General features: G+C 32.9%; 1 protein-coding gene across 14 annotated transcripts in view; it reads left to right on the top strand.

Moving 5' to 3' along the window:
* Window positions 1-13,289, top strand: part of PTPN4 (protein tyrosine phosphatase non-receptor type 4) — a 201,600-nt gene that overhangs the window by 94,204 nt on the left and 94,107 nt on the right. For 11 of the 14 annotated variants that reach the window (XR_013762604.1, XM_079132168.1, XM_079132166.1 and 8 more), the window contains 4 exons: window positions 3,878-3,922; window positions 4,170-4,222; window positions 4,611-4,731; window positions 8,218-8,305. Coding sequence is in view for 13 of the 14 variants with exons in the window: in XM_079132168.1 (XP_078988294.1) it covers window positions 3,878-3,922; window positions 4,170-4,222; window positions 4,611-4,731; window positions 8,218-8,305 (307 nt within the window). In the remaining variant the exon portion in view is untranslated. The remainder of the gene's footprint in view (window positions 1-3,877; window positions 3,923-4,169; window positions 4,223-4,610; window positions 4,732-8,217; window positions 8,306-13,289) is intronic. The other 3 variants (XM_079132171.1, XM_079132170.1, XM_079132169.1) reach the window with 1 other exon arrangement.

Raw genomic sequence — 13,289 nt, 5'->3', positions numbered from 1 at the left:
GTGATGTTGAGCATTAGGCAACATGTTTAGAGTAGAAAGAAGTGAGAAATACTGACAGTATAATGAATGTAATCATCTAAAATAACCTGAAAAATGACACTGTGCATTGCTTGAAAGGTAAAATTAGTAATTAATTTTTGAAAATGAAGAATTAGTGTAGTATACCTTCTGTAAAGTTCCCACATGTAAGAATATAGGTCAGTGACTACACTGAGAATTACTCCAGAAGATAGGTGTCAAATTAAAGATCTGTACCTAAAGGTTATAAAGACAAAGCATTTGATTTTCATGTATTTGTTATATTTAGAATGCTGTGTTGGAGTGGAAAAACAAAAGGATAAATTAATGATACTGAATTAGCCTAAGATCCTATTCTTAGGTATCTGTAGGGTTTTCAATATTAAACCAAGCAAGAAAAATTAGATTGAAATTCTTTAAAGTCCTTTTCTGTGTATTTGTTGGGGGAGACTAGGTATTGCTTTTTTAATAATGAGAAAATTTGAGAATACAGGATATTCCTGACATTGGTGACAGTAGTAAAGTCCAAGCTAATTTATCTTGAAAAAGTTGTATTATATGAATACTCTTTAGTATTATAGCTTAGTCAAGTTTGCTTTTGAATAATTAAAATAATGAGATCTTTTTCTGTGATTAATTCTCAGTGTAGTAAAACTTTCCCAGATTTTGCATGAACTCCAAGGAAACAACTTTCAATTTTTGAATATTTTGATTTATAAAACAGTGTTAAATGCTTTTTTCATTTCCAGGTATATGTAAATAACTTGAAATTGAGGAAAAAAATATTTCATATCATAGCAATATGTAACCAGACTTTGAATGTTTAAGAAATATTCATAATTAAAATACCAATAATTAGATTTCTAACATGTTTAATGTTTATAAGTTTGTTAAAGTAAGTAATTAAATATCATCAATTATAGCCAGGTACATAATTTACTTCACTTAAAATTGCCTGAATTTCTGAGTGGAACTTGAATGTGTTGATTCTTTTATAGCCTGTGTTAAAAATGTAATTGAGAAATAAATGTGTCCCACTGATAATTAAGTCAGATTAACTTCTTGACAATGAAGAAAGTGAAGTTAGGTTTGACTTTAGTTGAGAATGAACTTGTGCTCAGTCTAGAGGACTATCTTTGTTTTCATTAGAAATAATATTCTTTTTCAAAACCCTATATAATGGGTTTTAGTTATAGAATCTTACAACTGGTACTTTTTGGCAAAATGTGGTACTTGGCTAGTTTTTATTGTCATAATGTAGTAAGTGATTCTCTACCCTGAATATAAATTAGAATCAGGAGAACTTTAAACCGTACTATTTAGTCACACCTCTAGATATTCTGATTTAAAAGGTCTCAGATGGGACATGTGCATAGGCGTTCACAGGTTCCCCCAGGTGATTCTAATACATATAGCCAGGGTAAGAAATACTCTTAAAACTTTAATTCTTGGGTAATCTTAATAGGATGATCCTGATTAGTAACAAAGACACTGTGTCCACAGCTGCCAGATTTTTAGGACTTAATTAAGACCCAACAAAACAACAGATCTACTATATCCCCCTTACTCATTGAGATACCATTTGAATAAGTAGAAAAAAAGAATGGAGTCAAAGGACTTCCATTAAATGTCATTCAATATTTGCAGTAATGGCGTCTTTAGAATTTGGATTTTTAAAATTTCTAAAATAGAGGCAATAGGCAAATTATATTACTTCCTTTTTACAAGTGTAAAAACCAAAGGCTTAACTACATTTTAAGTAATTTGCCCAAGATCATAGGTTGATTTAGCCTAGTACTTAAATTCTGGTTTCTACTGTAATAATCCTGCTTGGTTAAACTAGTGTGTAAATAAAATTCAGTAAGGAGTAGGCATTACTTGCAATATTATATTGCAAATACTATACAAGTAATAGGAATTACAAATCAAGGATATACATGCCCTTTATCCTAACTATAAGGTTGTTTCCCTGCTGGGAACCCCCTGTTTTCTTTCATTTTGCGGGGCGGGTACTGAGGATTGAACTCAGGGCCACTGAGCCACATCCCCAGCCCTATTTTGTGTTTTATTTAAATACTGGGTCTCCTTCAGTTGCTTAGCTCCTCCTCTTGCTGAGACTGACTTTGATCTCTCTATCTTCCTGTCTCAGCCTCCCCAACTGCTGGGAGTTTCGAGCATACGCCGAGCCCCCTTTTATCTTTCTTTTTTTAGTGGTGCTGGGGAGTGATTAACCCAGGATCAGGGCTTCATTATGCTTTGTACTTTACCACTGAGTTACATCACCAGCCCATCTTTAATGTTTAATTGTGAAACCAAATAGACTTGATAGAAATATACTGTCTTGGATTAAGTGGGTAATATATATAGTATTGTACATTAAACCTCAGAATTTATGTACTGAATTAATATATGGAAGCAGGATATTTGTTTCAGGTATTCCCCCCCCCCTTGGTATTGAATATCTGATTCTCTAAAAACCTTAATTATTCTTTGGTAATTTGAATATTGTCATAGAGCTAATTAATGATAAGCTACACTGGAATTTTAATGAGTTTTGATTCTAGGAATAAGTCCTTTTTTTCAGTTAGGTGAAATAAAATCTTAAAATTCACTATTGAAACATTTTAAACCACAAAATTTGTTCTTTTGCCAACATTATACAGCATAGGTGACTTTGCCTAAGTATAAGTATTAGTAATGAGTGAATGGCTTACCCACTAGGAGGGACAGAAGGACAAGGCCATCTTCCAAGCAACCTCAGCAGTCTGGATATAGGATGCGTATAGTCTTGTTTGTTTTAAAGAAATTGATTATTTGACAGTTCTAATAATAGTAGAACAATAATAGGAAAAGGAACTTAGGTTATTTTTCTGATCAGAGATTTCTTTTTTAATTATTAAAGGATTACATATTGCTTTGTAGAAGATATGGAAAAAGAAGCTATAAAAATAAGTAATTGTTACTCAGCATACTTTTGTTCCAGCATTTGCTCATATAAAATATTAATATGTGTCATTTTTATGCATACTCTTCTGTATATGTACACTGTATGGAGGGGAGAGAGAGAAAGAATATACTATTTATTTTTATTCAGATAGACTGCAGTTATAAACATAGTCTCTGGAGTTATACAGTATCCCTTTGCCAGTTATTTAATATCTTTAAGCCTCAGGTGTTTGTTGTATGGATTAAATGAGATACTAGGAGCTAATATTTATTGAGTGATTCTGTCTGGTGTCCCGTACATTGTTCTGAATACTTTCACATACCAACTTTTTACTTTTAACAACAAACCTGAAGTGTGTGGACTATAAGGTTTCATCTCTCTTGTGTGTACAGATTTCTTAAGTCTAATGCAAGTGGATATTTTCTTTTCTTCAACAAGCCTAATGATAAAATGATCAACACAGATTGTCTTTTCCTCAGTAGAAAGGAAGATTTTCTTTAACTGGTTTCTAATGCATTGCTGTCAGCCCTCCTATGTGTCTGGTGCTCAACTTCTCTATGCTTCTCAGTTTTACTTTCTGCATACATTAATCCTCAGAATATTATCCCTTAATTTTCTCCTTTGGTCATGTAACTTTTAAAAATCTTAAGTTTTATAATGGAAACAAGACATTCAAAGTATAAATTTTCATAATTTCAAAGAATTTTAAAGATTTATATTCATGGATTTATGAAAGTTTAAAAGTACGTACTCATGTATATATATGCTAGCATTACATGTGCTAATATATAGATTATAAAAGTACTAAATATTTTAATTTGTTAATGTAAGTGTACAGTTTCTGAAAACTAAAAATGTAATTCCAGTAAATGCTTGTTTTTTTGTTTTTGTTTTTGTTTTTGTTTTTCTAAGGTACCAGTATTTTTTGCAAATCAAACAAGACATTCTTACTGGAAGGTGGGCTATTTTAAATTTTTTTGTAATAAACTTTAAAATTACTTTTAATTCTGCATTCTTAAAGTAATTGTTACAAATTATCAAAAATGTTTACATTTAGTATGAATTTCATCACATAAGTTCATTTCTTAGTAGTTAAAATTAAGTCACATGGAAACTTCAGGTATGAATAGTATAACAAATTATAGCACTTTTGAAGTTACTGTGTTTAACCTTGGGTTGTGTATTTTCTGTTTTGCTTTATCAGATTGCCCTGTCCTTATAATACTGCTGCCCTTTTAGCTTCATTTGCTGTTCAGTGTAAGTATCATCCCACTTCTAGGTCAAATAACATGACTTTGTGGTCTGTGTTGATAGTATGTTTCTTCTAATATAGGAATTCTTTAGATATGTTACTATGCAGAAGATAGAAACTGGAGGAAATTAATGTCCAAGTAGTTAACAGTTAATTTGATTTTTGAAAAAAAAATTTTCTTTAAAATTGAGACCCAGAAGAATGTTAAATGAGTTATTGCAGATTGCTTAAGTGATCTGCAACAATTCATTTGATATTCTTCTTACATGGTTATATTAGAAACCCAAATATTTTACTCCCAGAAATATAGTGGAATTGATGACATTGCTGCTTTAACTATAATAATTTAAAAATTTGTTTTTTAATGTATAAATATTTTCTTTTCATTATTAGCTGAACTTGGAGACTACAATCAGTCAGAAAACTTGCCAGGCTACCTCTCAGATTATTCTTTCATTCCTAATCAACCTCAAGATTTTGAAAAAGAAATAGCAAAATTACATCAGCAACATATGTAAGAATTTATTTAATTTTTTGATTATTCGGTAAACTTATTGATGTTCTTTCTAGAGAAATATTTAAAATTATTTCCAAACTTATTGATGTGTTTATTTAATATTAGAAATAAGATTGGTATAAAGAAATGTAGGATTTATACTAAAAATGTTTTACTTATTTCATAGACTATGTGAGACTTATTTTCATTTAAGAGCCATAAGTTACTTGTAAACAAATTTATTTGTTTTTAAACAAAATTGTCATTTATGAATAAATTTGGAATATAAATATTTATAACTTGCAGATCAATCTACTTGGTATGTCTTAGTTTTTAGCTATGTGAAAGGAATTGATTCTGTTCAGTAATGAACTGAAAGCACCTTATGTAACACTAATTTTATAAAAATATTCCTTTTAAAACTGTAGCATTTTTTTTTCATTTACTACCATACTCAGCTTTGATTGTTTTGTAAGCCTGATTTTCTGTGACATTTATTTCAAGAAGACGTTTTTTGTTTTGAATAGGAAGTGATATTGTTGATTGGCTCATAGTTTAATTTTGCTTTAACATATGATTCAAAATACTGAATCCTGGAGGAGCTGAGGCAGTGTTGCATATTGGCTAAGAGTCTGAACTAGAAAGCCAGATTGCCTGGTTCCAATTTATGATATGGTTACTATCTTAAAACACTGGCCAAATTGCTCTATACCTCTGCTTCTCCATTTTCTTGTATGTAAACTGGAGATAATAAAAGTATCTCTCTGGAGTTATTTTAAGTCTTCAATGAGGAAGTACTCAGGATGGTGCCTAGCACATGAAAGGTACTGAAGAAATATTAGTTCTTATTAAGAAAACTACTTTCATTTGGTAATAGCCCATGTGTCTAAAAATATATCTAAAACAGTTTAGCAAACTGGCTGTTGCCTATTTTTATATGGCCCATGATCTAAAAATGGGTGTTAGTGTATATGGAGATACACACCACACACACACACACAAACACTCTTATAGTTTTATGTATGTGTACATATTGAAATTTCACAAAATCCAATGATCATAAATACTTATTGAGACAGCTACTACAATTTGTTATATGTTAACTATGACTGCTTTCATTCAGTAGCACAGTTCAGTAGTTGTTATAGAAACCAACTAAGAGCCTAAAATATTTGTTATCCAGCCCTTTCCCCTAAAAGGTTTGCTGACCTGGGTTCTAAATGGACTAATGACTGAGAATTGTAATAGAATAGTGTAAAGAAGTGAGGGGGCTATTTTGCTCTAAATAGCTTTATAATGAAAGTTTGACATATCGTATATCTGAACCGAAGGTTTAAAGACAAGAAAATTGGTAAATTTTTAAAATTTACCAATAATGAAAATTTTTTTCTATAAGTAAAAGGTTTATTGAATGAGATAGTGATTACATATTTCTGTTTGGTTTAAAAAATTGAACCTCAGATTTATAGACAAGGAAAAACAGAATTGTCCAATTTAATAGGGGATACACTCTGTTACAGAAAAGGAAGTATAATTTGCCATCTGCCTTTTTCTTTTTGTACCTGGGATTGAACTCAGAGGCACTTAACCACTGAGCCACATCCCTAGCCCTATTTTGTATATTGCTTAGAGACAGGGTCTCACTGAGTTGCTTAGTGCCTTGCTGCCGTTGCTGAGGCTGGCTTTGAACTCACCATTCTCCTGCCTCAGCCTCCCAAGCCACTGGGATTACAATGCCCAACTTTGCCTTCTTTTGAAGAATCGTACACATAACATTTGTTATGATCATATACTGGCAGGTTGTTGGCTCCCTTTTCTAGTATCATTAATGAACAAAAGGTTGATATCTTTGCTTTTGTAATTTACCACTTTAGCTCTGCTGTTGTCTCATAGCATCAGATAACTAAGGCTGTTAGAATTATGTATGAAATTGGATGTTTTGTTTTGTTTGAGATTTGAACCCAGGAGTGTTCTACCACTGAGCTACACCCCCAGCACTTTTTTGTTTTTGTATTTTGTTTCTCATTTGAGACAAGGTCTTATCAAGTACTCTAGGCTAGCGTCGAACTAAAGATCCTCCTGCCTCAGTTTCCCAGGTAACTGAGATTACCGGCATGTGCCATCACACCCAGCGGGAGTAAATCTGTTGTAAAAGACTTCATATCTAGAGCATTGTTTCTCAAATTTGTAGTCACAAGAATCACTTGGGATACTTATTAAATGTAAACAGCTTGACCTTATCCTTATCCCCTCTATAGAACTGTTCTTCTGAAACCATCTGTGATGAAAGACCAGTCTTCCCCCAGTCTGTCATTATTATGTTATTTGTAATATGTTTTGAAATATGTAATAAAAATGAACTAATAGAAAATAAAATGGAGAAATAAAATAAAGGCATTAAAAAAATTCTAGTCCTGGGAGCTGAGGCTGTATCTTTGTGGTAGAGCACCTGCCTAGTATATAGGAGGACTTGGGTTAATTCCCAGCACCATCCAAAAAAAAAAAAAGTCCAGTTTTTTCACTGTTAGGTTCAATTAACATAAAGTGACTGCCAAATATCTATATAAAAGTCTCTGACACTCCCTTCTGTACTTGGTGTGAAACAACACCAATCTGTGCTGACACTGAAAAGCACTGCTTTGAAGGTTGCCTAAGAATCTGCATGTTTCAGAAGCACCCTATATGGTATAAATGCAGCTATGGTGTGTGAACCAATTTTTGAGAAATAATGCTTCTCGTTATATGTAAAAGTGCCTTTGTTAGAGCCATAAGACTATAGGAGTAAATATTTTTTTAAGATTTTACATCTGGGGGTTGGGTTTTTGGCTCAGTGGTAGAGCACTGCCTCACATGTGAGAGGCCCTAGGTTCAATCCTCAGCATCACATAAATATAAAATAAAGGTATTGTGTCTACCTACAACTAAAAAAATATTAAAAAAAAAAAAAGATTTTACATCTAGAGCAGTGGTTCTCAAACTTGCTTTAGATGTCAAGTCTTTAAAAATGGATTTAAACTGGGTACAGTGGTTCATGCCTGTAATCTGAGTTACCTAGGAAGCTGAGACAGGAGGATCACAAGTTCAAAGCCAGCCTCAGCAACTTACTGAGGCCCTAAGCAACTTAGCAAGATCCTATCTCAAAATAAAAAGGGCTGGTGATGTAGCTCAATGGTAAAGCACCCTTGGGTTCAATCCCCAGTACAAAAAGAAAGAAAGAAAAATGAATTTACTCTCTTTTGTAGAGTTTTTCATAAATTTTTTAAATGATATATTGGTGTATTTCTGAGGGAAGAAAAAGTATTCTGGAGGATAATAGTTTGAGTTACTGAAAGTGAATGCTCCATATAAGTTAAGATGTTACTATACAGAAACTAAGAGGAAGAGTTCTGCATGGTGGTTTTACAAGATCTAATTAGGCTGTTATTTTTCCAGATAAATAACCTTTTTCAAACTTGGGTGTATTTGTGATAGATATAATTTTTTAACCCGATAATGTTTTTACAGGGGCTTATCTCCTGCAGAAGCAGAATTTAATTACCTAAACACAGCACGTACCTTAGAACTCTATGGAGTTGAATTCCACTATGCAAGGGTAAGTGAAGAAAACTGTTTTCAATGTTGTTGAATTTGGCTTCATTACTCAGTATCAAAAAAATTTTAATGCTGTGAAAGACTTAAGTAACAAATGAAATAACTTATAATTGCTGCCGATATAGTTGGACTAAAAATTTCTTCTGAATATAAGTATTTTTCACAATAACATTAAGACTGTTAAAGTGCACTCTTCATGTTTTTTCTTCTAGATCATGTTTTATATTATAAAGATAATCTTTGTAGGCTATAAGAGAATATTTAGTTTACAAAGTAAAGGTTAAGCTATAAGAAAAGTAGTTTTTTTATACTCTTTGATAATCATCATAAAAGATGTTCTTAAAACACTTAGACCTGTATTGCTGAGCTTTATTTTCATCATTTATTAATAGCGTACATTTTTATTTATAAAGCACAAAATGGAGCATACTAACATTTTATTTTTATCTATTAATTTAGAATTTACAGTCACTGGCTGTTCCTGTACAACACTGTATAACCTTTTTTTTCCTTGCATCAAACCTTTCATCCTATGAAAGACTATTAACTTTTTGTCATAGCTATTTGTGAGTAGCTATCCTTCTTTTGTGACTGTTCCTTCTTGTTGTTTTTTTTTAATCAAGAGGTTATATTCTTTTCGAAGTTCCTGGAGTATAGCTATTCTCAGTAGAATTATAAGTAGTCATTGGTTGAGTTAGCAATAGGGTTTATAGTCTGTCAGGACAAACTGTTGAGCTGAATAAGGATATCAACCTGAAAAGGTGTTAAGGGCCAAAATTTTTCCTTAGGTAATTATTTTGAACTTATCTTGCTACACACACATACAGTTTCAGGGGCAGATAGTTGTTTAAGTGTTCAAGATTTTCCTCCTCATAATGTTTTATCCTTTATTGCCTCCCATGTTCTACGAGAGGAGCTTTATTTCTTAACATTTCATAAAACTCATGTCAATTTCTTCCTTGGAAGTCAGATGACTTGCTTTCTTTTGAGGAGTACATCTTGTAATTCTGAGTGTTGTGACTTAGAAATTTGTCTGATTCTATTGAAAATGTTAAGTCTCTGAAGCTTTTTGCTCTTTAGAATGTCCCTTCTCTCTCTTTCCTTATTTGGGGTTTACAACTTTGAACGCAGTTTTCTAAAATGTAATAGTCAATATTTGTGCAACTAGATTTTTTTTTATATTATAATAAAGCTTATATCTGATAGAACTTTAAATATGAGCTATGCTTAAAAAATAAGATAACCAGCTAGGTGTGGTGGCACATGCCTGTAATCTCAGCGGCTCTGGAGACTGATACAGGAAGATCTCAAGTTCAAAGCCAGCCTCAGCAATTTAGTGAGATCCTAAGCAACTTGGTGAGACCCTGTCTCAAAATAAAAAATAAAAAGGACTGGGGATGTGGCTCAGTGGTTTAGTGCCGAGATTACTGACAATGAAATAAGGGTGTTAAACTTTCATCTTTTTACTTACATAACAAGACTAAATACATTTCATACATAATTAACTGTGTTGTTATTTATTTTATTAAGGTAGTTTTTCTGTTTAAGTTATTAGATTATAAAACTGTTTCTCAGCCCTCAATGTGTACCAGGGTTCAATCCCTGGTACAACCAAAAAAAAAAAAAAAAAAAAAATCCCCTAAAGCATTTTGCTCCTTTGTGTGAGTTTTGTGTTGTTCTTTCTTTTGGTGAGGGTCCTACTTGGGGTTGAACCTGGGGCCTTCCATGTGTTAAGCAGTTGCTCTACCACTGAGCTGCATCTCCAGCCCTTTTGTTTCATCCCTTCCCTCCCTCCCTTCCTCCCTTCCTTTCTTCCTACAGGGTCTCACTAAGTTGTTTAGGTCCTCCCCAAGCTGCCCATACTGGCTTCCAACTGGCAGTCCCTTCTGCCTCAGCCTCCCCAGTAGTGAGATATAGGCACACCCACCACACCCAGCTCCTTTGCAGTTTTCTAATATAGTTTTATTGTCTGCCGAGATTACTGACAATGAAATAAGGGTGTTATTAAACTTTCATCTTTTTACTTACATAACAAGGCTAAATACATTTCATACATAATTAACTGTTGTTATTTATTTTATTAAGGTAGTTTTTCTGTTTAAGTTATTAGATTATAAAACTGTTTCTCAGCTCTCAATGTGTAGGACAAGATTAAAGAAATTTAAATTTTAAATCATCAAAGTTATTTAGAAGCATATTTTATACCCCTCCCCCCAAAAAAAGACCAGGAAAGGGTGTTTTTCTTTTTTGTGAATACTGAGACCTTAAGAAAAGAATGTTCAGTAAACATGAAGGGAATTTTTGTGACATCAAAAACAAAAGAACATAAAGTAGATGAGGGAAAAGCAATAAAGAGAAGATCTAAGCTTTAATTGAATATCAGAAGCAAAATATTTTATTTTGGCAAGCAAGATAAAATGTTTTCTTTCTGCCTTCAAGTGGAACCAAGTCATTCATACCAAATATCCAAGATTCATATAAATCTTAGTGCCTTTATAGTGGTGGATCTTTTCTGTGCCTGGCACAACATTGGCACTAAGGATTACTTATTGAACAGAACATCAGTTATCCCTGCCCTCATGTGAGCTCCATGAGGGCAGGGATAACTGATGTTCTGTACAATATGGAAACATATTATCAAATAACGAGGATATGAAGGGGAAAGTACAAAGTGTGTGCCATCATATGGCATGAACATCTAACCCAGCCCAGAAGAGAGGGTAGGGAAAGCTTCTTAAAACTAGTATATTCACTTAAGTCAAAAAAATAAATAAGGACTGGGGATATAGCTCAGTTGGTAGAGTGCTTGCCTTGCAAGCATAAGGCCCTGGGTTTAACACCGCAAAAAAAAAGAATAAATAAGGACTGGGGTTGTGGCTCAGTGGTAGAACACTTGCTGAGGCCCTGGGTTCAGTCCTCAGCACCACATATAGATAAATAGATAAATAAATATTTATATCCATTGGCAACTAAAATTTTTTAAAAAATTTTTGTAGTTATAGATAGACAGCATGCCTTTATTTCATGTTTATTTTTATGGGGTTCTAAGGTTCAAACCCAGTGCCTCACAAATGGTAGGCAAGCACTCTGCCACTGAGCTACAACCCCAGCTCTGACAACTAAAAAATATTAAAAAAGAAAAAAAAAAAGAATGACTAATATTTTTCAAGATAATGGTTTTCACTGTAGAACTATAAATAAAAATCTGAAATCAAGAGAGAACATGACATACTTGAAAAAATAAAATTAATAGCAAGGAATATCATAGAAACGAAGTTTGATTTATTTTTATAAAGAATTTCTGGTTTCTTCAAAGGGAAAAGGCATTTTCTCAGGAGTAATTGCTGGCCTGATTGAAATATCTTACTTGTTAGATGAAAGGTGTGATTAGTCACTGAACACCTATCAACTTGAAAATCAGTCAGTAACAATTAACTAAGAAAATGGAATAAAAGAATAAAAGAGAGCTATGATAATATCTAAACCATGGGTCATCATATTCAATCTCTTTCTCTCTCTCTCTTGTTTTATATTGGAGATTAAACCCAGGAGCACTTTACCACTGAGCTACATCCCCAGCCTCTTTTTTATTTTTTATTTTGCTGGGTCTCGATAAATTGCTGAGGCTGGCCTTGCAATCCTCTTGCCTCAGCCTCCCACATCACTGGGATTACAGGTGTGTGCTATGTACCCAGCCTCAAACTCTTTTGTAGAATGTTCACATTTACAAAAAGAGGGTTTATATTAAAAAACTGTTTCCAAGTTATCTAAATGTAAGCACAATTATGTTTTTAGTTAGGTACAGGACACTTTAAATCAACCCTAAAACAATTCTAACCAATTTTAGGCTTAATTATGAATCTTATTTCCAAAAGTATTTGTAATAGTGATAAAGACAATTCTACGGAAAAAGAACCTTTTGCTCTTTAAAGTTTCAAGAAAAGATTTATGTCGATATTTTTAAGTTTTTTATTCATTCAATGAATATTGAGTACCTACTATGCTTCAAGTCCCTTTTATAGCTATTGTAGATACAGCAGTAAGAAAAGCAGATAAGTTCCAACCCTCACAAAGCTTCATTCTGGTAGGCAAAACAGAACTATCAACAACTAATTATATCTGAGTGCATATGGAAGTTCATAATAGGCAAAACACCAATTGGTATTGATAGAAGTCAGAATATTAGTCACCTCTGGAGAAGTGTTGTTAACTAGAATTCTCATGAGGGAACCTACTGTTTTTGAAAATGGTATATATACTAGTTAGTGGTGGTTAAAATAGTGATGTATGTAAGTGTATGTGAAATTTTGACTTGTACATTTAAGATCTGTGTATTCTATAATGTATATATTTCAGTTTTTTTTAAAAAAAGAAATTAAACACGTAATAGGTCAGATACCAATATATGCTATGAAGAAAAATTAAACTGAAGAAAAGGAATTGAGTCAACCAAATATAAAGTATCCTTTTAAGCCTCACTGAGAAGGTAAATAGACCTGAAGGAACTGTGCATATGTCTGAGATTTTGTGGGGAAGATAATTATAAGCAGAGGAAACAGCAATGGAAGGTGATAAAATAGTGTGAATAGCAGTTCAGGTGACAGCAGAGAAACGAGTTTGGCTAGAGGTAGTGTGAGCAAGGCAGGAAGAGTATTAGGAAGTGAGGTCAAAGCAGACCAGGACTTAAAAGACATTTTAAGGACTTTGGTCTTTAATTATAAGAAAGTTTCTTAGAGGGTTTTGGTAATTTTAAAAGATAGGCTATGACTTAACATTTAAAAAAAAAACTGACTGCTGTTTTGAGAATGTATTGTAAGACACTAAAGGAAAGGGACCAATAAAGAGACTTATATAGTTGCTGGGCAAAGTGGCACATGCCTGTAATCCCAGCAGCTCCGGAGTCTGAGATAGGAGGATTGCCAAGTTCAAGGCCAGCCTTAGCAATTTAGTGAGACTATAACCAACTTAGTGAGACCCTGTCTCAA

Source organism: Sciurus vulgaris (assembly GCF_902686455.1).
Source record: "Sciurus vulgaris genome assembly, chromosome: 3".
NCBI lineage: Eukaryota > Metazoa > Chordata > Mammalia > Rodentia > Sciuridae > Sciurus > Sciurus vulgaris.
This window is presented reverse-complemented; position numbering and strand designations above follow the sequence as displayed.